The sequence below is a fragment of the Cyclopterus lumpus genome, chromosome 4 (genome assembly GCF_009769545.1).
Source record: "Cyclopterus lumpus isolate fCycLum1 chromosome 4, fCycLum1.pri, whole genome shotgun sequence".
In the NCBI taxonomy this organism is placed as follows: domain Eukaryota; kingdom Metazoa; phylum Chordata; class Actinopteri; order Perciformes; family Cyclopteridae; genus Cyclopterus; species Cyclopterus lumpus.
In genome coordinates this window covers 20,880,829-20,906,905 of record NC_046969.1, presented here as the reverse complement: position 1 = coordinate 20,906,905, position 26,077 = coordinate 20,880,829, and the positions used below count along the sequence as shown (strand labels likewise).

Here is a 26,077-nt window from a genome sequence, read left to right as displayed (position 1 = left end):
ATATATATATAAATATACATATATATATATATATATATATATATATATAACTCTCTCTCTCTCTCTCTCTATATATATATAAATATACATATATATATAGCTATATATAGAAATATATATATATATAACTCGCTCTCTCTCTCTCTATATATATAAATATACATATATATATATAGCTATATATAACTATATATAAATATAACTCTCTCTCTATATATAGATATATATATATATATTGAAATATTTATAGAGAAATATATATAGAATATATATAAATATACATATATACATATAACTATATATAGAAATATATATATATACTATACATATATATATAAATATAGCTATATATAACTACATATAATGATTTATATTATATATATATAAATATACATATATATATATACATATAACTATATAAATAAATATATAACTATATATATAAATATACATATATATATATATATATATATAAATATAACTATACAACTATATATATATATATATATATATATATATATATATATATATATATATTTATTTAGGTATAATGTATTGTGACCTGTTCCCATCAGAAGCAGCCGAATTCATATTTTTGTTCTCCAATCAATGGCCCAGTCTGTCAGAAGAAAGCCTCAGCCGATTGATTTCATATTGGCAGTGACCGACATTTCATACAGCCGTTTAGTCAACTCCATATTTGGCACCCGACTACTCGCAGCAGTGGAGAGAGCGAGAGAGAGAGAGAGAGATGACTCCACCTTTTTCCAGCTCCATCAAGAGGTAGCGTCGAGAGGGAGATTAAAGCGGAAAGGAAGAGGAAGCAGAGGGCCGACTTCTCTGCGCCGCCGGGGTCCTCCGCCTGCCTTCGACAGTTTCCGCAGCTTTAATTTCAAGTGAGTACTTTCTAACACTGTTCTGACAGTTTCGACCCTTAGGACCGTGTTGTCTCGAGGAGCTTTTAGTTCCTTTCAGGTGCGGATATATATTCGTTTTGGGGTGCGCGCGCTGCCAATTTCCGTAACGTCATGTTCCAAGTCCTGTTCATTCATTCAGGTGGCTTATTTTGTGTAGGTTTTTTTTTCTTTTTTTTTTTTTCTTGTGTATTTTAAATAGGTAAGCCCCAGACTAAAACACTCATTTGTTGTACTGTACATTATTAGTTTTTTTTGTATATATTTTTGTTGTTGTTGGCGCGAGTGTTTGTGCACAACACGTGCGGTTGGAGATGAAATGTGCTGAACAATTAGCGTAGATGTGTTGGGGAATATTAATGGTATCGTCCGGTATCGGGCCCCCTTCTCATCATTCGCACCTGTGCTGCGGACAAAGAGCTCCCCGACAGCCGGGAACTCTCTGCTCACTTTGAACTGTCATCTTTTTTGTTTCCAAACATGTTAATGTATCAGTGATAACGAGAGCACATTGGTGTGTGTGTGCGTGTGTGTGTGTGTGTGTGTGGTTAACATGGTTATGAATCATATAGCACGTGTAGTTAAACCGAAGTGCCAAAAAACAACGTATACCTGCTGTCCAAAGGTTATAACTATGTAAGGGTTTCCCTTTTTGAGTGGCCTCGGGTACATTCATGTTTTTCACATCCTATTTCGAGCTCTTGGTCGCACAAGTTTGTGACACAAATTTAAAAATGGGTCCAGTTTAATTTCCTCCGAGCACAATTTTTAAGACCAATGTTTTTTTAATGTCTTTGGCAGCTGAGTTTTGTGTATTTACCAGACTGCCATTAATGTGTGTTTGGGTCTGAGGGTGATGAAAGCACTCGTATGAGCATATGAGCCGCTTATGAAATGACACATATTCACATGAACATATTCTTGTAAGATTGTAGGAAACATTTGACTCATTTGAGCAGCTGGAGGGAGGAGTTGACCTTTGGACCATGTGATTATGAATACACGAGTAAACATTGACACTGTACCATACATAAAGGTAATGTTTTTGATAAGTATTTTTTGTCAGCTGCCTTAATTGCTTCAACACCATTAATCATGTTCAGCTATTGTTTAATTTCGCCATTCTGGGAGAAAGACATTACCACACCTCGTCTGTGCAATCAATGCACGGTGATGAAACAGTACTGAGAGGCGTCGACAGTTTACACTTTACTGCTTTCTACAACTCACATGCTAAGCTGACGTTGCGCACATTGTCACATTTTGACGGAAACACATGTTCCACTTAAACAATGCGCCCGTCACCGCTTGCATATTGAGAACAATGCGTGGTGTTAGCTGGCCCTTTAACGATGGCCTTCCAAAAGTAGATTATGGATCACTTGCTCTGTGTAGACATGTACACATTAACCGTAACTAAGGACTGGTGGATGGAGACAAAGGGCCTCAAGGTCAACCAGCCCAGGTGTACGTCTGATAGTAATGTAAACACCGATTTCGCTGCTATCGAGTCGTAATCTTCTCGAGTCAACTCTCTTTTTGAAGGACGCGCATTTAAGGCAAGTTTCAGCTGGTGGAAATGACGTTGACTCTCTTCAAATAAATGTGGGGTTTTTTTCACAAGAAAAGGTTGCAGGCTGTTTGTGTTTATGCAGCAGTTTTACTTCAAACAGTGGACAAGTCTTCTCTTGTTGGTCACTGAGCAGCTGTAGTAATGTGCTTTTCTAGGTAGTGGAGAAATGTTAGTCATTGGTAAGTGTCAGCTCATGATTCTGACTGTTTACTAAGTCTTCTTCGGTCCTTCCCCTGGGGTATTTAAACACGTTTTAAGCTCAAGGTTTCTTCATCATGGCAGCCTCTGGTAAACTGTAGAACAGTCTCTCTTTACTTTTGATCTGAATCTTGTCAGTTAACTTGGCCCATGTCAGCCTTGAACGGTGAATAATTCATTAAAACAAGTCAGTTTGTGAGACTCTCTTGAAGTTCAGATGTCTCAAAAAAAAAAAGTTTCTACTTCCTGTGGGCACAGAAACTACCTTTATACCTGACGCTCATCATTTTATTTGGGCACATGTTAGACTGCCAGCAAGGGTTCGGTTTAGGATACCAAGCTACACTTTGTGTTGTTTAGTTTGAGACAGTGCTTCAGTTTCATTGGATTGAAGTGACTTTTTCCACCCAAACAAGTGTGAGTTTATCATTTTAATCTGTTTCTTAGTGGCTGAACTGTTAGCCTCCATGTAGTAAAAGGTTTTAGATTATGTGTCACACAGCTGACCCAAAGACAAAACTTAAGTCTATACCAAATCAAACAATTCATCAAGTTGGGAACATGAGAAGTGAGACTTGGGGGTTGGTTGTGCACCACTTCAGTGCAATACTGGGGCTGAATGTCTTAGCGCTGTCACATGGTTTAACTTGCTCTTGTCTAAACAGTGGGAGGATAAGAAGTGAAGTCGGTGTACAAAGTCAACTTAAGCACCGACCTTGTTATTGCCCTTTATAAATATGTTCTGTGCTGTGTGTACAGACTGAAGTGATGTTGGGCTGTACAAAATACATTGAATTGAATGAACAGAAAGTCAACGTTTTGGTAAAAATGGCTGCATCATCACCTTTTTAAGGGAAATTGGACCAAAGGTCAGATTGTAAAAAGAAATTCCGGTTGTATATTTACTACAGGTGTTCGCACGTGTGCATGTTTGACATCATCGAGTGGAAGTTCTTGTCATCGTTGAATCTTAGGTATTCACGGCATGAAGAGTCATTCCAGTCATGGTTAAGTATTATGTAATCCCAACCCGTCTACGGAGCCTGTTTTACACGTGCCACATCCATCAAGTCTGGAGCTGTTTTTGCTGACTCGTGCATGCTCTCCCATGAGAAAACCCACAAGGACACACCCTGGAGTGGGCAGGAAAAACCTGGTGGAACAGCATTGGAATAGAACTGGGTGTTGTTGTACTCAATACAAACCTGTATAACTGTATGGAGGTTGACATTGGCGATCTGTAAAGTATACTTCAACATCCAGATATCTGAAGGTTGTTTCAGGAGAGACGGAGAGGTGCTATGAAACCTCGTATGTGAATCCTGGTTAACTTTCCCCTTCAGATTTCCTAACTGGCAGGTTTCCACAGGGCTCCAGTCAGAACTTGCCTCCCAATATGTAATTTGGTTTCTTACAGCTCTGATTTTTTTTTTTTACGTTTGGCCATAGTTTCAATCCTCATTTAAACATTGTACTACCCCAAGTTCACTGTTGAGATCACTCAGTCATTGTAGACACTAAGAGTGCACGTATTCTAGTTTTGCCTCTAAAATGGTTTGGATCAGCTGAGCTGTTTACTTATTACTTGTCTGGGCAGTCAAGTTCTTCACCTTGTTGGACTTTATTGATCTCCATGTTCTCAGATCTCAGTAATTCGAGTACGATTTTGTCATAACTGATGGGAAATGATCATTAATACCTACGTTGTTGTAAATAAAAATTGGCCTTCATGTGTGGCCCAAACTGAGCATAATTATTTGCAACATCAAACCAGGTGCGGCAATTTTGCTCATAATTCTGCAGGTTGAACCTGTTCATATCTTTGTGTGTGGACACAAACTGAAGGATGCCAGCAGGCAAATTCCCTCTCCCTTATGCTTCCCGCACCTGCTGAGCTGGAGGAGTTATGCCGGCTGTCGCCCGATGCATTATTATTTCAGGTTGCCCATCCGAATGCAATATCTCAGGAACGTCTTGATGTAATTTCATCAAATTTGTTCAACCTAGACTCAAGGTTGAAATGAGCTGACGTTGTTGGTAAAAGGTCACTTTGACCTAAAAAAACAACTCAAGAATGTATATACTAATTATGACAATTTTACACACATTTCTGATAAGACAAAATTATAAAGTGATGACAAACTACAACACGACCGGTTGGCAGAGGCGGTTATTCTAGTTTGTCCACAATCGGCTTTAGTTTGAGCCCATTCATTAGGATGAAATGCACTATTGTTGTTGGTCCAAAATTACAGACATTCGAGTCGCTGAGACCTGCAGAGGGCCAGAGAGGGGGAGACGGAGGGAGGGAAGAGAATTAGACCAGTGTTTAACGGCAGGCCTGGTCTGAGTGTGTGCTCCCCCACCACACACACACACACCCACGCACACACACACACACACACACACACACACTCAGATAAACACAATGAGAGGGAGATGGTATAAACATGTCAGTGTCCAGACTAGTTTAGCAACATTCCTGTGCTGGAGGGGTAACAATTACTACGACTTAAGCCTTTAGATACTTGAAGTTAGCTTTTTAAATTTTTTTTATGGTTACCTTTACACTCCATTTGTATATCCCCAGTATTCATTTTTGTCATCCCACAAATCTGCTATGCTCAAGATGGTTATGCAATCACATCGTTTAGATTTTGATAATGCACTTATAATGCATATAATATTCCGGTGCAGCAAAAGATAAGGTTGCAGAACAGATACAGAGTTTATTGCGTCACATTTCTTCTTAAAGAGAGGATGGGATGGTTGCTTTTAGTTTGAGGTAATCGAAGGGTCCATTCAAAGTGAGGAGGCCGTTACTGGAGGGATTATTTTATCAAATAAGTTAAATGTGTATATGTAATAGGCTTTTATTTCTGCTAAATGTTTAACGTGTCTACTTTGAGGCTGTTATACATTACCCTTTTTCCCTTTATTACCACAGAAGCTTACTGAGGAGCTGTGATAGATTTTACACAAATCTAAGTTGTGACCATTTATTACAGCTGTACAATGAAAGTGGCAGCCAATATGTATTTTACAATTTTTACTGGAAAATAACATAATTTACATAGACACTAACTTAAATATATTCCTAAAAAGACAAAAAGTATTGTCAGTATTTCCTGATTTTTTTTCCTGCAGCTGTGCTGACGTGTTTGCAAGTTTTATTTTGAAAATATATACTACTGACACGAGAGGGGCTTTAGACGTACATTTGTAAAGTTGTAGATGTCGGATTACGTTTTAATAAAATGCTTCAAGATGACTCTTCTCCTCTCCTGTACTTCTACTCTCCCTCTCTCCTTCTACTCTCCCTCTCTCCTTCTACTCTCCCTCTCTCCTTCTACTCTCCCTCTCTCCTGTCCTCATCTCGCCTTTTTTTCTCTACACTTTCCTGTCTCACTTTTATTTGTTGACCCGTCTAATGATGGCATACACGAAGAACAGTATACTTGATTAGGCAACCTACATGAGTGAAATCAAACAGGTTATCTCCTGCAAACTAATCCTCATCGTGACCATAATCAACCTTTCTTTTTTCTACCAACCAGTTTGCTCAAATTCATAAAAAATTAATAATTGTTCTCCTCCAATATAACAATAATTACAGGAGGAGTCATGCTTGGAGGACATTGGTGGAGATGATTGATATCCCTGATTGTTATTCGCTGATGTGGCTGTCGCCACGTTACAAACCAGTTTAGTTCAGCTCCTCAAATCATAGCAGAAAACTTTGCCCAGTAAGAACCCCCAGCGTCTAGACAGAGGCTTAAAGTTGTATTAGGCATTGGCCTAAGGTTACATTTAATAATAAACTGTACATTTGATCTCATATCTGCTTCTGACTCTGACTTTGCTTCTGAATTAACAGTAATAAGCAACAACAGATTATGATTTGTTTAATTTAATCATTGTATTTTTGCACCACCTACTTAAATAGTTCTGCAACTGACTGGGACTGAACTGTTTCCAAGCAACACTTCATACATGTTCCTAGCTTCTTTGCATAGTTTGCATGTTTACCGCAGGCTTCTTGTATCATTTACATTTATTTGCAAGTTAACACTTTATTGTGCAATTGGTTGAAATGAGTCTGTCGGGAGTCTCTTTGGTGGCGAGTGTGATTCCGGTGAGTTAAAACCATCGTTTCCTGCCCTTCATGATTGTCTCCAATAACTTTTTAGCGAGCTTTTAGACCGGCAAGACCATGATAATAATAATTGTGTCTTGTGTTCCGCGACTTCTTATAAATCACAATTCACATCTGAGTCTCACATTCTTTCCCCTTCGTCCTCTTGCGACGACCATTCACGATTTAACGCAAATGAAATCTTTTGAAATATGTTTTATCATTGCAAATAAAAAGTTTGTTACAATCTAAGATAGATTACGACTGCTTATGTCATTAATAGTTATTAGAATGCCAGTAAAGAGGAGTGATAGTATAAATAGTTAATTATAGTTTTAAAAAAAATGCTGTGCTCATGGAATGACCCTCGTCCAATCAAATTACTCGGTCTGAACACTGTCTGGGGGTGTTTGATTCATAATCGGCACACGTCCTCGACTCTGGCTGCTGAAAATAGAGTTTCTTGTGTTTGAGACTTTTGCATACATTTGATACGGCTCTCTTTTTAATGTCTTATCTTGAAACACAGTTCTATCACACGTATTTCCACTGAGACAACCCTCTTGACAAAGGATATGTTTCTTACGTTGCACAGCTTGACCTGAGACTTGTACCTTGACAGCAAAGTCAGACTCCTCACACGGGCGTGTGACATGCTGGTGGAAATATCTGGCTCAGCGCTTAGCCGCACCGTTATTATGCAACACACTTGTTGCTGCTTTTACACTTTCCAAGTCACCAGATCATCCATTGGGAATATTTACCATTTGTATTAACCAATATCATCAATAGTTTAGAATTGAGCTGGTTTTAGTCCATTTGATGTAGCTCTTATGCATTTCAAGATAAAGTTATAGATGTGTTGATTCTGAAATGGACACATTAATTTTGTTTGTAACACATGTCTAGTCTAATTTTGACGACACCCATTTTCAAACCCCTTTTATTTCCCACTCTCAGCTGTTGTGATGACACATTTTGGGTTTCAAACATGAAAAAGAACATGTGCATGTGTCATCATTTGTCAGTCACTAGCAAGTTACGGTCCGTCATTCATGCACTTGAATGACTTCTGTTTTCTGTCACTACAATATTATCAAGTTGTGTACAAAATGTCTCGTTTGTCTTTGTTTAATTTTATTTTGAAATAAAATATTGTGGTCCTATTAAATAAAAATGATATTCCATCCATCCATCCATTTTCAATACCGCTTATCCTCATTAGGGTTGCGGGGGCGCTGGAGCCTATCCCAGCTGACATAGGGCGAAGGCAGGGGACACCCTGGACAGGCCGCCAGTCCATCGAGGGCACAGAAGGCAGGGCAAAAATGATATTATATCTGCAATACAGTAATGTTTTTGATTACATTTAATTGACTTTTAATGTCAGGTGTGTTTTGGTATTTGGAGGAGGGGCTAAAATGCACCGAGTAAAACCAGCCCAGTCAATCTGACGCGGGGATAAGATCACCAGATTCCAGATGTTTGTGAATTGAAAAGCTAAGTTCAACTAGTATTTACAAAAGAATGACATCATACAATATGCTTTTAATAGAAATTAGATAATTCCATGGTTTCTGGGCTGTTTACGTATTAGTCTACAATAGTGAACGCTGCCTTGTTCATTGATTCACACGTGTGACTTGACCTCTGAAACTCTTAATCTTTAAGCCATTGCGTGTGCTTTCATCAGGCCACATTGATAACTACGTAAGTCCACATATCTAAAGAAAGTGTGCGAGCCTCTCTGCAGTAGCCATTTTACCTGCAGCCAAAGGACGAAAATGATTTCTCAGCATGAAATGAAATTTGACTACAATAGCTATTGTTTGGTTCCTGTCTTTGGAAACGACTGGGTGTGGCGGTGAGATCAGAGTAAGTGATTTCCTATCGAGATCAAAACCTCCTTACGCAACACGCTCAGAGGAATTTAAAGCATTATCATATGAGTCACCTTTTTACCCCTGTAGCAATCATTTTGCTCTGCCATTAGCTTCCCTATTCAACCCTGAGCATACATCAAGCTTTTATGACGATTTTTGACGCTCCCGTATTCATTTTGTTCCCCTCTACCATGAGTTGTACTCCTCGTCACCGCGTAGGAGTTTATGAAGCAAGCGTGTTGTGGGCCTGTGCCAAATATTAAGCGGACAAACGGCAAAAGAAGTGCAGCGACTCCCGACTCGTTCCAGGCATTTTCTCCATGACATTATTGTCTCCCGGCGCAGAGTGAAACATGGAAGCTGGTTTTGCTGTATGGGTGTCGGCCGGGTCGAGAGCCAATGCAGGGTAACAATGGCCCCTTTCATGATAACAGAGTGCCCTCTGATTTCTCGCCTGGTGCCTGTGAATAATATTATCAGCCCACCTCCTGAGCGAAAACCTACAGGGCGACTCCAGAGTCGTGTGTTGTGTGAGTGTTTCACTGGGTGGGGACAGGGGGGGGGGGGGGACCAGGAGAGAAAAAGATGGGGGTGGGGGGCAACTCAGACTTGTTGAATTCAGGGCGGTGGTCACAAAGTAGCATCTTGCATCGGGGTGTGGGTTTAACTCGGGGCCCATCTCAATCCCACCACAGCTGTACTCCGTCTCGGTGCTCGCTCCCTCTGGCTCAGCCTCCTCCCCTCCCTCTCCTTCTCTGAGCAAGTTATTCATCCACTGTGTGAGTCAGGGAGGGTGGGGATTTGGAAGACTGCTGTACCAGTCACAGTTTGTCAGTTTACACTCTCCCTTGCTCCATCTCTCTCTCTCTCTCGCTCTCTCTCGCTCTCTCTCTCTCTCTCGCTCTCTTCCTGCTCTGCCGTTTTCTCTTTTCGCGGCTGCCGCCCCGTCGAATCCACATTGGCTTTTGATGAGTTAAGAGGAAAAGTAAGTTGCATATGTTTACATAGAAGGTGAACTAACTAACAAACTAAAAAACTAACTCCGCCCACATGTTGAGCCGCTCAGTGTTGTTGTTGTTTTTTTATCAGGGACTTTTCTGTTCCTTTTGGTGATTGAGGATTTCAGGCTGCGGTGGTTGAAAAGTCCTTTTTATAACGGTTCCTGTCTGCTCCCTTGTTGGTTTTTTTAACTTTGGTTCATCATTAACTTCTAGCTTGTGAGTGCGAGTTCCCTTTTTCCATCCCTATGAGTCATTGACAAGGCTCTCATAGGAAATGTCCCCCCCCTTTCCACTCTTTTATTTATCCTTCTTAGCTGTAAACCAGCCGCGTTGTTGTCATGGTCGTCTAAAAGAGTAACATAAAGGGGACCTACAGAAGGAGTGAGGGTAGGTTCCTGTAGAAACTTTAAAACAAACGTTTTATTCAGTTTTCTTCACCAGAATGGACTTGTGTAGCTCAGGGCTGGACGTGTTCGACATTTCTCTTGAGAGGTGACAGAAGTCATCGCCTAAAGGGAGTGTGGGGCTTAAGTGGTCCTGCGTCTGCAGCTAAATCGCTCCACGCCGTCATGATAATGGCCCAGCACCGTGTGGACCCCTCTCACAGGTATGCGGAGCATGTTCCTGTCCTCTTGTGGACAGGAACATGCAGTATGGTGGATTCGGCTGAACAGCACTGAATGTTCAACAGTTCACTTTTCTTGTGACACGCAAGCCGGGTGGAGATAAAAATCAGTTATGCAGTCTCATTATGTTCGAGGTCACTGATGTGTAGATGCAGGAAATGGCGTAGAAGTGTCAGAGCAGAGATGTTCATTAACTGCCGTCGGTCGCTCTTGTAAAATGGTCTTTGCTTGTCGATGGCAAGATGTGTGGTTTCACTAAGATGGGATGGAAGGGACTTCATTTAAAGTTTTCTTAAAACTTCTTTCTTCTTCATCCGGGGACTTAAAGATACAGAACTATTGTTTCCTTTCCCTTCTTAGTGTTCATGATCATAAGACTATCCTCCTGACTCGCACAATCGATGGTCTGCATTCTCTAAAACATCTCAAGTTGCATGTTCATACAGCAGTTTGAACATGAAAAATGGAAGATGTATATGCCTTGTATAATACATACATCTTCTACACGCGTCTTGCCTAACAGTTTTCTGAAATGTCATGTATCTGATCTGCTGTACAACGCCATCATTCTTCTTCTTTTGGTGATAACGCCCGAGTGGCCGCAAGATTACATTTTGTCACCCATATTGACAAAAGGAAGCAACGTCAGCACTGCAGCTGTTACAGATTGTTCAGGAATGCTGGACTCAATCACCTGGAAGCTCAACGAGAAGATCGACCAGGAAGATACTGCGCCGCTGACGTTGCTCTGCGGTTGACGAGTGAAAAGCCCTGAGGCGGACAAACTATACGAGGGAATGTGAAAACGGAAGATGATTTAATCTGTTTACATTTCAGATGTGTGCTGTTCAGAATCCGTTTCAACTTTGACACAATTAATGCACAAAATGTGAACCTAAGCAGATCAATAGCTTATATATATATATATATATATATATATATATATATATATATATATATATATATATATATGATTTATTGCCGTTAGTACTTGAAGATGTAAGATAATGTGTTGTACATTCATTGCCTCGAAGCATTCAGGGAGTCAGTTGCAGATCAAGTGCAGATTACAGAGCTGGTTTGACACCTTGTGATAACAAAGAGCGTTAAATAAATTGAAAGCAAGTCGACATCCTTAAACTTGGCTCAGTGTTGGCCAAATGTTTACACTTAGAATATCTTTATACTGTATCCCTTCTTGCAGTTTACCTGATTAGCACCCCTCCTCCCCACCCCCGCCTGTCCTTCATTTTACAACATGAAATTAGCGGCTGTTAATGATATTGGTTTAAGGCGGGCTGTTCTTTCGGCCTTGGGCACTGAAAACTCCGAGAATTGGAGATTGTACAACAATAGCGAGAGAGGGCCACACCCTGCATGTCCTCTACTTTGTGAAAACTCTTTACTCTTTACATTTGACATGGTATGGTCAGCCTTTTGTCAACGGAGGAACATTCATGTGTGCACATATCTGTGGTTGAACTGACATATTTGGTTTCTAATAAATGTGATTGCTACATAACAAGAAAACATGCACCCGTTAGTTTAAGGAACTTGGATGACAATGTCGGGTTTGTGTTTTTTAGTTCAGTCATCGGGAACTCGTTTTGGTTCCCAGTCGGGTTCATTTGAGAAGAGCAGTTTGTCCGTATGCAGGAGTCATGAAGGCAAGACACAAAACCCAGCCGGTACAGTGTCGCCCTGCTGAGGGAGGAGGGCTGCCCTCCCAGCTCCTTGTAGCTCCTCCTCTCTGATATCGGCCCATGTCTGATGAGCCTCCTGGTATTTATGTAGGGTGTGTTTGTTTAGGTAAAGATGAGCTGCTGGCTCCCGATGATAACGTTTCAGTCCTGAATCAGGAAATTCACCAAAATGTTCCCCATTGACCCAAAACCAAAGCCCAAAATAAGCCATGTGATTTTTATTTTTTTTATTTTTTAGGTCTCACTGTCTAGGAAAAGGGAACCACTTTGTAAGGTTCCAAAAAAGATGAGGAATGATAATGGTACATTTGAGAGACTTTTACACTAAAAGAATTCACCTGGAGTGAGAGGACGTGTCCGAGTTGTGTACCTTTTTTTTTTTTTTTTTTTTCAAATTTATTTTTGGACATAAAAAATAAATAAAGTGTTGAGGGATCGCTGCTGTGTTTGGGCTCGACAAGATAATAGTAACAATGAGCTTGTTGGTTTTTTTGCAGATAATTTTGGTCACAACAATTCAAGACAGCAAACATGCTTCGAGAGATTCAGGAGATCGGCTCGCATGCCATGGATATCTACAGCTACCTCTTGGCAGGAATTGGTAGGTGACTTACTAATAAATACATAAGATCACTCAAGATGTGTGTCTTCTAATGTATTTGTTGTTCTTTCTCTAGATCCACGGCTGAAGGAATATCCACTGATGCAGAATCCTATTCCCATGTCTGCAATATTGCTGTCGTACCTCTTGTTTGTAATGTACCTTGGGCCGCGCATGATGGCCAATCGTAAGCCCTTCCAGCTCAAGGAAGCCATGATAGTCTACAACTTCACGCTTGTGGCCCTGTCGATACTCATCGTCCACGAAGTAAGACACTGTTACTTAAAGTCGCCGACATTTAAAGACTTTTACACATTTTGAACATTTCATATTCATACACGAACGGAAAGCGGCTTCATTTGTGTAGTTTGGGTTGAATGTATATCTGCAAGGATCTTCCTCGAGCGATGACCAAGTAAATCAAAATGTTCTTGTAATGTAGTTCCTGATGTCTGGTTGGGCCACAACATACACCTGGCGATGTGACCCAGTCGACATGTCTGACAGTCCTCAAGCACTTCGAGTAAGTCCCCTCTCTTGCGACTCAGTCATATAAAGTGAAATGATCATTTGACTAAGTCTTTTCCCCTGTCACCAGATGGTCCGAGTGGCCTGGCTGTTCTGGTTCTCCAAGATTGTTGAGCTCATCGACACAGTAAGTAGTTCCGTCTTTTAGTTGACTCCGTGGTCACCAGAGCCCGGCTTTAACTGATCAATACCCTCCTTCGGTCAGGTCTTCTTCGTGTTGAGGAAAAAGCACGGCCAGGTGACCTTCCTACACATCTTCCACCACTCCTTCATGCCCTGGACCTGGTGGTGGGGGATTGTCTATGCTCCTGGTGAGTACACATTCACAAAATATAGATTTTGCACATTTTTGATGAACAATAGTGTGTGTGTGTGTGTGTGTGTGTGCAGCATTCCTGTATCGTTCTGTTTAGTCATGAGACAATTATTAACCAAGAGTTCAGAATGTAGAAGCCGTGGAGGTTTGAAGGTGGCGTCATGCTGTTTGTGGTGATTACCCCCAGGTGGAATGGGATCGTTCCACGCCATGGTGAACTCCACCGTCCACATCATCATGTACTTCTACTACGGCCTTTCTGCTGCTGGACCACGCTTCCAGAAGTTTTTGTGGTGGAAGAAATACATGACTGCCATTCAGCTGGTAGGGACACCCGTTACTCTGTATTGTTCGTTTCATCATACATTTTGTTATTTTAATTTAGCTAGTGGCACGAGAGCCTCGCTCAGCGTCTTAAACTACTCAAGTCTTTTCATTTTAATGCCTGGTACTCCGGTTCTTTTTCATTGAATGTCTCTGCTCCAAAAGCCTTCAAGACTAATTCATCTGCATGTATTCATAGTAAGGGCTTGGCTGACTACTGGTTTCTTCCCAACAGACCCAGTTTGTCCTGGTGTCTCTCCACGCTACCCAGTATTACTTCATGGACAGCTGCGACTACCAGTTCCCCATGATCCTCCACCTCATCTGGATGTATGGAACCTTCTTCTTCGTGCTCTTCTCCAACTTCTGGATGCAGGCGTACGTGAAGGGAAAGCGGTTGCCGAAACAGGACGTTAAGCAGTGTCAGAACGGCACGGCCGTCGTTGCCAACGGCAAGCACCACGAGAACGGCATCGAGCACGCAGCCGGCAACGGCTCCGCTCGCCACGAGAACGGCAGCGGTCACGTGAGCAAGATGAAGAAGGCCTAAGATCCCCGGAAGGAAACACCTAAGAAGTGTGACCCGGTGACCCTGTTTTAAACTACTACGGATTTCAAAGATAGTTTTGGCGGTGTTTTTTCTTTTCCTCTTATTAGTTTTAATTGCGACACATGGAGAAATGACGCGGTCAAAGATTTCCACAGTTGGGCTCCAAAACCTTTGGTTGCTTTGTTTGGTCGTTCAACTGAAAAAAACTCTTTTGGATTTGGGAAACCATCTATGGAACATAAATGTATGAAGAGAAGATGTTTTTGACCAAAATATTATCTTCACTGATGTTGCAACAACCTCCCAAGTTCAGTATCACAATGGTGGCCTTTCACCCCACTTGCCTTCACTACTTCTCTGACCCCCACATCGCACTGACCTCCCCCTCTTGACAGATAACTGTACAGTTTCTATAAAACTTGAAAATACTTTTTGTAAATAGTTTTACAACAACAAAAACTAACTAATTTGTATCGGTTTAGACTTTCTAAATTTTGTTATATTGTGTATTTAAAATTAAATGCCAATAAATTCAATTTTGAATTATCGTACACGTTTTGTGCGTCAGTACTTTCACTTGCAGGATAGGTGCTAATGTGTGAGTCGCATGCTCGAAAGGTTTGAGTTCAAGTTGTCAGGGTTTTGGGGAACGACTGCTGTGTTGCAACAAAGAGAAGTATTTGCACTGCTTGCTGAAGCCTCTTGTCTTGGCCATCTCAAGTATGTGGAGCCAGTAGGAGGTTAACAAGGGCCCCATTCTGCTTGGTCTGGAAAAAAGATCCATCGTTATGAGGCAGAGAGAAAGAAATCATCCTGAAGTTTTACAACAAACAATCCCCGCCCACCGTTATCAACCACGCACGCGCGGGTTCATCAGGTTCAGATATGCAATCGTATTAGCACTCAAAGAAAATTAGTTCTTTACCTCCATTCAAACTAAAATAAACCACAGATCCAGTGCATTAAATAGTTGTTTCACAGTCTGGAACAGGCAGCGTTTCTTTAATTGCATCTCACAACTCTAAACTAACCCTCCTTTCAAGTTGCTTCTTAAAAATGATGATGTTGTTTTTATGTCAATGCATTATATTTTACTATTGAAAGGTGTTTCTAACATTCAAGTTAAAAGTATACCTCTATGATCGTGACAATCAAAACTGAACTTGTTTATATCCATTGGATTTGATTTTACAGGTGTACCTCATGAAGTCGATGAGTGCATTTCTTTGCATGCACAATCTTAGTCTGCAATGTCGTTTGTAATTAGAGTCGTGGAGGAAAAATAACAATTTCTCTCTGAAATGTGAAGTACAAGTGCAAAGCTGGTTAAGTGCAAGAACTTTAGTGAACGTGTCCTCGACGAAACAGGCAGTAACTCGGTCGTTGTTGCAAGTTTAATTCCAGGCCGACATTACATTTCATGAGCAATCAATTAAAATACAACCAGTATGAAAACATCCTTTAGGCATTCATTCAGTGTGCATCCAGTTGCTACAGATCTACTACATACTGTTCCTCGAGTCATTCTGTTTCTTTTTGCTTTTAGGTCGTGGGGCTGAATCCAGCTCCCACCGTTAAAGGTATATTCTCCATTTGAACATTGTGACGTGGATGATATCAAGCAATGACGTTGCTACTACTGTACAGTGTACAGTGATCTGAAGGCCCGTCCTAGGTTTACATGCGTACCCAGATTGTCTGCTGCAGGCTGAGATCATTAGACCACTAACCACTTCTCTCTACTCGTGAGTGGATGAGATGTATGCAGACCTTGGATGTGGTCCGGTTCGCCCTTTGAATGCTTGTATTGCCCCCGAAGCTGTTGAGTTGTGGTCAGGGGTTGAAAAGATGAACTAGTTGTGGGGTGTGTGTGCGCTCTAACTGATGTTCTCCAGGATGTAAAAGATGAGCTCCATCACGATGGGCTCGTCGCCCCTCTTGCGCCCCCTGCTGTGTATGACGGGGATCAGCACGCTGTCCAGGGCGTTCATGTACTGAGCTGGGAGGGGAAGCCCATTGCTCCCAGCCACAAATCCCACCTGAAATTACACAAATTTAAAAACAGTGATTAGTTTTAATATAGTCTCACCCAGGAGATTGAGATATTAACTTTACAACCGTCATGATGTTACACCTCTCAAAGTTAGACCAGTATGAAAGTGAAAGAGCATCTGAAACCAGTACCACTTATTCTGAAAAATTCATATTCATAATTCATATTCATATTCATAGAAAAGAAACTGTAAATTAAAGAATTTATAAATGATCACTGTGAAAAAAGAAAGCGTTCCTGGAAAAAGGATTTAATCTCAAAGTCATGGTTTTATTGGCTTCCTTGTTTGGTTCTACAAGCTGATAACATTACCAACAATATATATTCCAGAGACCTACATAACACCTAAAAGAGAAACAGACACTACATTCTGCCTGATGATAGTATCTACAAACAATGTGTTCCTTCGGCTTGGGAATATATTTTATAAATATACTATATATATATATATATATATATTATTTATATTTGTATTATTTATGGGTTAATTGTATTTTTGTTTTGCTATGCATTGGTTTGCCCCAATAGGTTTTACATTGAAGTCAATACAATTCATTAATTAACCATTTAATATGTTTAAATATGTGATATAAAGGTAGCTCAACTAAGTGTGCAGTTACTGTGGCTTTCTATAGCAGAATACTTTTTCTATGACAGAGCAGATGTCAAAAAGTCACATTTCTGTCTCTGTCTAAATTCTGACCAAGTGTGTATTATTGTATTTTGGCTTTGAGGAGCGGTATGCATGATGCAACCTTATTATGGGAGGTTAGCAACAATATGTAAATGTAAACTCAGCGCACTGATACCAAATACCAAAACATCCTTTCTGACCTCCTGAGAGTCGAAGGCCACGCGCAGCCCCAGCTTGGCCATCCCGTCCTCCTTCAGCAGTTTGAGGTGAGGACAGAGGGCCAAGCAGAACGCCCGGGCGATGCGCTCCGTTAGCCGGTCGTGCTCGGCAGAGTCGGTCACTCCTCCTTTGAGGGGATTCCCCCTCTGCAGGAAAAAAACCTGCACAACACAGAGATAGGGGTGTACAGGGAGGAGACACTGATGATTATTTTTCATTGTCCACTAATCTGTTGATTATTTGATCAATTAATCGAGTCGTTGTTTCATCTATAACATGTCGATCAGTGTTTCCCAAAGCCTAAGATCCTTGGTAGTCTTGTCCTTTTAAACTCCAACCTATTTTCAAGGTAAAGAGAAACCATGTGTGCTTTTGTTCAGATGTGTAAATATTAGTATATGTGTTACTGGTTAAGAGTAAATAAAGATGAAAGACAGCAAAAGTTGAATTTCCAGGTTCGCCTAGAAAAGAAAAAGCACTTTCAGGATGATTATCTCTTGGAAGGATGCAGAACAAAGGTCAAAAACCACAGAGGTCATAGCAATATATGTGGACAGTCTCTCTGCAAAGTTAAACTTTGAAAAAGTAAAGCAGAACAAAGTTAGAGGTTTTAGTACAGAATAATTAGGCGAAATGGGCATTTGGGCAATTTGAATTTTCTCATGTACCAAACCATATATTTCACTTGTATATTACTTATGGTGTTCAATACATCCAAATATAGCAGTCTTTGTTGATTAGAAGAAGAACAAATATTGTTTTACAAAGAAAAGCCAAAGATAAGCAACATGTGTGACTGTAAAGCGCTAAATCGATTCATGTTGCCGTGTTCTTTGGCTCATGTCTCGGTGATGCTTTGGTGCAGAAGGATTTAGAAAAGACATTTAGAATCTGTGTGGAGTCCTCTTGCTTTTTGCTATCTGACTTTTTCTGATAGCACCGAGCTACGGGTTGCTAGTTCCGGAAACGTGCTGAGTGGCCTGACTCCTGACAAAATGATGATTATGATATTTTCATAATTCTTTCAGTTGGTGTTTGAGTTGTGTGGAAATGGCTTACTGATTATTGTAGCCCAAGTTCTCTTGTTTAATTTGATGTATAACATCAATATATTTGCTCATGTTTATTGTAAGGTTTTACACAGTCTAACTATAGGCCTAATGTGTAAATCGACCCCCAATTGGGGGCCATGGGGCTTAAAAGGTTAGGCCACAACTCAAAGTAAGTAAATATCCACCTCTTAGGAGCTGGAATCAGAGAAATCGGACTTTTCTTTCTTATAAAAATGAGTCAAACGATTATCGAAATCGTTGGTGATTAATTGAATAGTTGACAACTGATTGATTAATCGTTTGCTGCTCTACTGTTGATGTTTTGAGCAGCTCACATACTTCTGTCCAGCGGATGATCTTCCCGTTTTCTTTGTATTCGGACTTCTGAAACATCTTGGTGCTGCAGGTGGACTCCATGGACTTCCCATCGATGGGGCTCATAACTCTGGAGGACAGAGATGACGTCATCGTCTTAAAGTCTGCGTGCTCTTGTTACATTGTTCTCTTCGAGCCACACGAACATCAAACACTCACCCTATATTCACGGAGCATTTCTCCTCCACCCACTGGACACACACGAGCTCCTGGCTGTCTGATTGGTCGAGCCGTCCACAGGTGACGGAGTAGTCTTTCATGTCCCGTAGCGACCGGCGGAGCTCGGCCATGGTTTCCACGGTGATCTGCACCATCAGTCCATCTGGGGAGAGGGGGACAGCGATACAGGAGGAACACGCGGACGGACACACGCACACTCACATGCATCAACATGTACACACGCTTGGACAAACAGTCTGTTAAAATGGACACACACATATACACACACACTCTGAATGAACCAGTCTTAAAGCACGGGGTGTTAACATGCACTACTTTTGTTTTTTAAATAGTTAAAATACGTGAGCAATGAACTTCCTGCCGGCCAGGGAAATGTCAAGGTGAACCCGACTCGCCCCTGAACAGACATCCTACCTTCTACGATGCTGGACTTGGCATGGTATCCCGCAGAGGCTTTCAGTGCACTGCTGAATATAAAAAAGCATGATCCAGTCACTGCAAGAAAATGAAAAAAAAAAAATGTAAAAGAGAGAGAAGAAAAAAAGAAAACATCTTTAGAGACAAAGTCTGTGGCTCCAATCCTGATACTTTTAGTCTTTATAGTAACAAGAAGAAAACTACCATGTTGTGCCATCTAGTGTTACGTGAGAGGACGTGCAGTGGGCCACTCCCCTCTGTTTCTCTTTAATTTGACCCATTTCAAAAATAAATACTCTTAGAAAATAGTCTGTCTATATATGTCTGCTACAATTACATCAAATTAAAATTGAGTAAAATGTTTGAATCCAATATTTTAATTTAGTAGGGTCTGCACATTCACATGAAGGGAATACAAATGAATGGGTTGGTAAGTCTGGCTGCACATTTATCATTTGTAATGGCAGATATTGTGCAATACTATTTTAAAAAGGTGTACAATTTGTCGATAACCACATGGTTGGTGGAGTTTCTAGTGAAAACCCGCACTGAATGCAGCTCTTCTGCAGCTCTTAGTGACTTGACCTCTTTCCTTCCAGTGCACCAACATCCCCCTAAATAACAGATGAAGTATCTTTTCAGTCAATCGAAAGTCTGATTGCAATGAATGTTAACCACTACTTGAATACTACTTGATTCACATTAAGTCCAGACTCTGATATCTTGATGTGCATCACAGTACCCTGTAACGGCCCACCTTTGCGAGGCTGGTTGTGGATGCTGATGGCCTGGGTCTGGTACTGGCCGTCGTCTCCTTGCACGCAGATGAGGTGGGAGTCTGCAGTCTCATTGAAGCACGCCCCAATGGCCAGCACATGCTCATTGGACTTATTCAAAGCCTTCATTAGCTAATGAGAGGAAAGGACGACGATTGATCAAATAAAAGAAACTACATGCACGTTGTTATTATTCACTCTGTGAGGCATTTAAAGGCGTAGTCCTACCTCATTATACCCAGTGGTCGGTATCTTTATGCAGGTCCTCTGAGCCTCTAGATCCACAGTGAGCCCCGGCACCATCGGTAGGCTGTAACGGTAATTCCTAAAGTCCTGGAACGGGATGGGAGGAACAGGGAAAGTTGGGTCAAGGATTCAACACCAAACCTAACTCCCAATGCTGGGTATTGAGGTTTGGTAACAACACCAAACAGAAGTTGCGACAAAATGTCACACTCACCATCAACAGTCTCATTATGGTGTGGCCAATTTCCCCGAACAAGGGCTTCCTAAAGCGCACGCTGTACAGAGGACACGGGTAAACTGGAACAAGAAAGACAGCTGGTAACTCAAGAGGAATCCTCGAGCGTTACAGACGCAGCATGTCATATTGGGGTGGAGGGGCAGGGCCCAACTTACATCTGTATTCGGCCCCCAATCGCAGCATGAGACGCAAAGGAAAGGCTTTGGCCCAGGCCAGCTCCGCTCGGTGGACCAGCAGGCCAAAGAGGTAGGGCTGGTTTGGCAGAGGTAGACCTTGAAGGGACTGGAGAGTGGAGCGAATGTACAGGAAGCCCGCGTGCTCCTCACTGCCCAGGAAGCTGGTGCCAAACAAGGACAGCGACAGGTGTTTCACGACCTTTCCTGCAGAAATACAGAGGAAAGGGAAAGTAGAGGAAAATACCCTTTTACCAAATTCTATATAAAACATCACCACTATAGGTAACACGTTGGAAATGACTGTATGGAGGCTTATAATCGTGTGTAAAGACTCTTCTGACCTGTGAGCGTGTCCCTGTACAGCTGGATAATGTGGCTGAAAATGTCTTTGGGGAAGCTCTTCTCTTCAGGCAAACACTGCAGCAACAGCACCACCTCCACCTGGCCCACAGCGTGCATTCCCTTCGTGGTCACGCACCAGCATTTCCTGTTAACGTCTGTCACACAATCGAGGCACAACCTCAGAGGTCTACAAAGACAGCTGCTGTTGTTGTTGTTGTTGTTGTTTTTAAAATTCCAACTGAAATCACATTCAGTCATCCCTTTTTGTAGTCAATAATAATAATAATAATTCATTTTTTGGATCACAGCAGTCTTAATTGTGTACAATATGTTGCAAATGTGTCGTTTTCTGTGCACGATGAGGAGGGTAAAAAAAAAGAAACGTACAGTTGACCAGCTTGACCATAGCAAGCAGGTTGGCATTGAGGACGAACACCAGGGGCTTGGGCCGGCCACTCTCCAGCTCCTGGATGAGCAGCACCTCAGAGGGCTGCTCCTCCACAGTGTAATCTGCAGAACAAAGACACAATAACACTGCTTGTCTTCTCCTACTCTCGCTTTGAGCTGCCACGGAAACCTATTTTCCTGACGCTGTACTTTCATCCATTGTAAGAAAATAAAAGAGCTAACTTCATGACTCGCGTAGGGATTAATAACCACTGTATCAGCCTTAATTAAGTGGAAAGGACAGGTAGCTTTTATCAATGATATTATTTGTAAACGCCCTCCCCCCTGTTTTGGGCGAGATGCACATTATCATTGACAGGAAAGTGATGACCCTCTCTGAGCAGGCATCTCCTTCCAGGAGCCCGGTGGGCGGAGTCAGGTCATGTGGGAGGTTCCGCTCACCTGTCTGCCTGCAGGGAATACATACGCTGGTGGCAGTCAGCCAATTGGAGTTATATTTTACTTAGGTTAAATGAACCACTTTTCCATGACACTGTGTGGTCTCCCCTCCCGTGTCCAGCTTTGAGCTGCACTGTGACAAATTGGGGGCTTGTTTGGGGTCAAGTGAACCTTTTTGGCTCTGTGGTAATTTGGCCCCGTTTGATCTGTAGTGCCGTTACCTCCTGGGACAATGTGGGTTTTCAACTTGTATCTGGGCAAATGTGGACTCTGCTACTTGGTTAAATGTGAATTTGGGGTGTATCGTGCATATCGTGTATCATTATATTTTAGTTACGTAAAATGAACACCTGTTCCAACTTTGTGTTGCCTCGACTCCTTTGTCCAGCTTTGACTAACAGCACTACAGGGGGTAGTCATGCCTTGAAATGTGCATTAAGGTCATCCAGCATCATTCTGGAGATGCTGCTGTCCTTTCATTTTGAGTTTCAAGTGTAAGTTTGCTCCTTCTGTCGACACATTGTCAACTCCTCAGCAACAGAGAAATCTTCCCCTCGCCTTGTGCTGCCTCATTTGCGTGGTACTCCTGTTCGTGCCTCTTCACTCATCTTTGCACTGTGCCAGAGTTGACAATGTCAATAGCCCAGGAGAATACCAACATGTGCGCCACCACAAACACAAAAATACACCTAGTAATTTTACTTCATTTTTGACTCTCACCCTCAAAGGGGATGGGACCTGTCTTACCTCCTTTGACTCCTGTGGAGGTGAGGATGGGGGGCAGGCCATCCTGGGGGATGAGGTTGGCAGAGCTGCTCACTAAAGCTGTGGTGCCCCAGCCGTAAGGACCACAGGCCTCCTAGAGGAGGTGGGAGGCAGAGGACTGAGCCCATGTTTCTGTACAAACTATATCTGACTAATTATAGATCAACAGATATGTTCAGTGATCTTACGTTGATATTAGTCCCATGTGGCCGCAAGGCTCTCCTGATCTGTGGAGAACCCACGGGACTTCTAACCATTCCGCCCAGTGCTCGTCTCATCAGCGGTGAGAACCCTCTGACCGGTGTGGTCGGAGCGGACGCCGACTGCTTATTAGCGAGGATGTCATCTGCAAACCACACCCTCCTTTTCCCCCTCGGAGGTGTCCCTGAAGAGAGGATGCGAGAGTTACTCGAGCAAAGTTTCATTGAAAAAAACGGTGAACTTAAACAAACGAAGGAAATCGGTGCTCACTTTTGACGAGGGTTGAATGGCAGCAAACACAAACTCGGCCCTCCTTGCCATCCAGATGTGTGAGTCTGAACTTCAGATTGGAGCAAAGCGCACAAAAAACCTGCCGATACAGAAGTGCACATGCATACACACACACACACACACACACGCCACACAAGGACAGACACGCTAAACGCATCAACTGCAAGTCACTTGTCACAAAGGTTCTTGAGAACTTCTACACGTTGTTTGAAGTGCTGCACAACATATAAACGTTCTTCCTCACCTTCCCACAAGCACGGCAATGATGCCTCCTCTTAGTAAACGTAAACTTGACCCCACACTTCATGCAGACCTGCGCCTGAGCGTCAGGGACCCACACTGGAGCTACCTCCCCGAGGACAGTGCCCCGATCCTTGGACAGAATGCCAATGGGGCTCAGCTGGGACTCGTTGTCAGGATCCAGAGGGGAAGCTGCACAGTCCCCCATCGCTCCGTCCCCGCCGGCTGCCTGGGCCTTGCTGATGTTTGTCTCCTCTCCTCCATTAGATCGGACCTCCTTAAACTGCCGCTCCTCGGACCCCCTGCCATGTGTCTCATCGTGTGAGGGAGTAGAGGGTATTCCTGTCGCCTCCGAGCTGCAGGACAGCTCTTGCTGCTCCAGCCTGCTCTCCTCCAGCTCCTTCTCCTCCACCACAGAGTCCTCCTTGGATGGGAGAGCCTGGGGCTTCTTCTTCTTCTTCTCCTCTTCCGTCGCCGCCTCCTCTTCCTCCTCCTCTTCCTCTTCCTCTTCCTCCTCCTCCTCTTCCTCTTCCTCCTCTGGCCATGCAGCCTCCGCAGGGCTCAGCACCAGGGGGCTGGAAGACTCCCCGAAACAACTCTCGCCCCACGTGGAGATGGCGGTCACAGTGCAGCTGCCTTCCTCCAGCTGGGAGGGCGAAGTCGTTTTGGCAGGATGTTCGGATGGTTTTTTCTCACATGGCCCGAAGCTGCTCCTGACAGACGCATCTATAGAAGTCTTAGACGGAGATTCTGGTCTTATTTGGCCGCACCCCAATCCCGGTTTGGACACATCCCCATCTTTGAGCACCAGCAGGCAGGGTCGGTTCAGCCAGTGGTGCTTGGTGTCCTGAAGAGATGGATTGTCTCCTTCATCTGTTTCGATGGAGAGGATGATTGTCATTACTTTGACTGCACTCTCTGTCAAGCGTGCGCTCACACACACACACACACACACACACACACACACACACACACACACACACACACACACACACACACACACACACACACACACACACACACACACACACACACACACACACACACACACACACACACACACACACACACACACACACACACACACACACACACACACACACACACACACACACACACACACACACACACACACACACACACACACACACACACACACACACACACACACACACACGCCATGTTTTCCTGCTCATTAATGACAACTTGATGGGAAATGTTCACATGTATGCCCAGTGGCCATTTGTGTGATAATCTGTTTCACCGCCTCTCTTTCAATCACCATGAATAGCAGCATCAGCACTCAGTCGGCCTTGAGCTGATCCCAGAACAGACCACCTGGCTGGTAAATAAGAGGTTTGTTGTGGACTAAATATTGATGTAAAACCAATCATAGCTGAATATGCAGTTGATGATACCACACAGCTGCAGGTTCCAGATAACCACATGTTCAATAGTGGTTCTGGGTTTGATTGGCTCTGCACGGCATCTCATATCTCATTTTGGGGCGACTGTAGCTCAGGTCATGGGTTTGACCCCCGCTCTCCCATATTTGCATGTTGAAGTGTCCTTGAGCAAGAGACACTGAACCCCCAGTTGCTCCCCGGGTGCTTCACTGCAGCCCACTGCTCCTTAATAACTAACTCAAATGCAGAGAAGAATTTCCCCAATAAAGGATATTATTATTATCGGAGTGTCCAAATATCCGCATGAGGATAACAGATGTGGGTTTTTATGTTGGCTTGCAGGTGATGAAATCATGACTGGTCCTATTGGCCCGTTTGTCTTTGGTGGCAGAGCATATACAAGTGATAATAAAGCTGATCACCACTGTAAACATTTGATTCGGAATGACTCCATTCATCATCTCAACATGAGATTCTGCATGAAGGCACAATGCCTTCTTTGATGACAGACAATCACCGTCTCATGTGCTATTTCTCCGGTAGTTATAACGTAATAACCATAGTTACGTAATAACCATTACTGTTCATTACCAGCATGCATGGGAGTCACCGTGTCCACAGCCGGTGTTTTATTGAGTTGAGGCTGCCAGTGTTTCATGAAGAGTTACGAATCAGGACCCGGTAAGAGGAATCACAACACAAATCAAAGCCTATTCTTCTCCCCGGGTATTACTGGATGTTTACATCTGACGTAAAGGATCCAGCTGCATTGCAGCTCCCCTCGGTAACACCGTGAGAAGCTGCACAGTGACACGGCGCCGGGGCGACACCGAATTCCGGCTGACGTGAGCGATCGCTTCCCGGGACAGTGACGCATCCAACACACGCGCACATCTTAAATCCGCTCGCAGGCACCGAGGCCGGCGGCAATGCGACAGTCCGCGCGCACCCCGTTACATCCGACCCCCGAGCAGGGGCCACACCGCCGGGCTGATGTTCACTGATGACGGGGCGCGTGTATGTCAGCAGCCTGTCTTCACACGGGAATGTGCGCGACACACGCACAAAACACACACACACACACACACACGCGTTTCAGCTGATGCGGACTGTGCGCGCGGCGAAATGCTGCATCAGCGTTTCTCTGTGACCAAAAGCAGACGCGCTGCATCTCCTCATCCTGTAACGCGCAGGCAATGCACATGCACGGGGGGAGGCTGCGGGACTCGATTCTTACCCTCAGTTATGGCTCCCAGGAGGCTTTCGTT

General features: G+C 43.0%; 2 protein-coding genes across 4 annotated transcripts; one reads left to right on the top strand and one right to left on the bottom strand.

Annotated features, from left to right (window-relative positions):
- Window positions 1-752: 752 nt before the first annotated feature.
- On the top strand, window positions 753-14,903 carry elovl1b (ELOVL fatty acid elongase 1b). 3 transcript variants are annotated; one of them, XM_034530469.1, is made up of 8 exons: window positions 753-874; window positions 12,531-12,634; window positions 12,711-12,901; window positions 13,077-13,157; window positions 13,233-13,289; window positions 13,368-13,473; window positions 13,666-13,802; window positions 14,038-14,903. In XM_034530469.1, the coding sequence occupies exons 2-8, from the start codon at window positions 12,565-12,567 to the stop codon at window positions 14,350-14,352; spliced, it is 957 nt and encodes a 318-aa protein (XP_034386360.1). In that variant the 5' UTR covers window positions 753-874; window positions 12,531-12,564; the 3' UTR covers window positions 14,353-14,903. The 3 variants fall into 3 exon arrangements, with proteins under 3 accessions (XP_034386360.1, XP_034386359.1, XP_034386362.1); XM_034530468.1 differs by having other exon boundaries at window positions 759-896; XM_034530471.1 differs by lacking the exon at window positions 753-874 and adding an exon at window positions 9,344-9,688.
- Window positions 14,904-15,732: 829 nt separating this feature from the next.
- zfyve9b (zinc finger, FYVE domain containing 9b) lies at window positions 15,733-23,987 on the bottom strand. The gene is made up of 15 exons (XM_034531023.1): window positions 23,408-23,987; window positions 23,143-23,242; window positions 22,860-23,056; window positions 22,654-22,765; window positions 21,448-21,570; window positions 21,060-21,215; window positions 20,698-20,922; window positions 20,519-20,601; window positions 20,287-20,391; window positions 20,040-20,190; window positions 19,280-19,360; window positions 18,845-19,007; window positions 18,650-18,755; window positions 17,240-17,419; window positions 15,733-16,391 (listed from the first exon to the last, which is right to left on the bottom strand). Exons 1-15 carry the CDS (start codon window positions 23,609-23,611, stop codon window positions 16,230-16,232), a joined length of 2,148 nt encoding a protein of 715 aa, XP_034386914.1. The 5' UTR covers window positions 23,612-23,987; the 3' UTR covers window positions 15,733-16,229.
- Window positions 23,988-26,077: the final 2,090 nt, after the last annotated feature.

Bases quoted from the DNA above. Each gene is read 5' to 3' on its own strand.
- elovl1b (XM_034530469.1), top strand. From the start codon at position 12,565: ATGCTTCGAGAGATTCAGGAGATCGGCTCGCATGCCATGGATATCTAC. The intron at 12,902-13,076 runs GTAAGACACTGT...CTTGTAATGTAG, and splicing joins CGATACTCATCGTCCACGAA to TTCCTGATGTCTGGTTGGGC. The intron at 13,803-14,037 runs GTAGGGACACCC...TCTTCCCAACAG, and splicing joins ACATGACTGCCATTCAGCTG to ACCCAGTTTGTCCTGGTGTC.
- zfyve9b (XM_034531023.1), bottom strand. From the start codon at position 23,611: ATGGGGGACTGTGCAGCTTCCCCTCTGGATCCTGACAACGAGTCCCAG. The intron at 20,191-20,286 runs GTAGGACTACGC...TCCTCTCATTAG, and splicing joins CGACCACTGGGTATAATGAG to CTAATGAAGGCTTTGAATAA. The intron at 19,361-20,039 runs GTGGGCCGTTAC...ATTTTCTTGCAG, and splicing joins CCACAACCAGCCTCGCAAAG to TGACTGGATCATGCTTTTTT.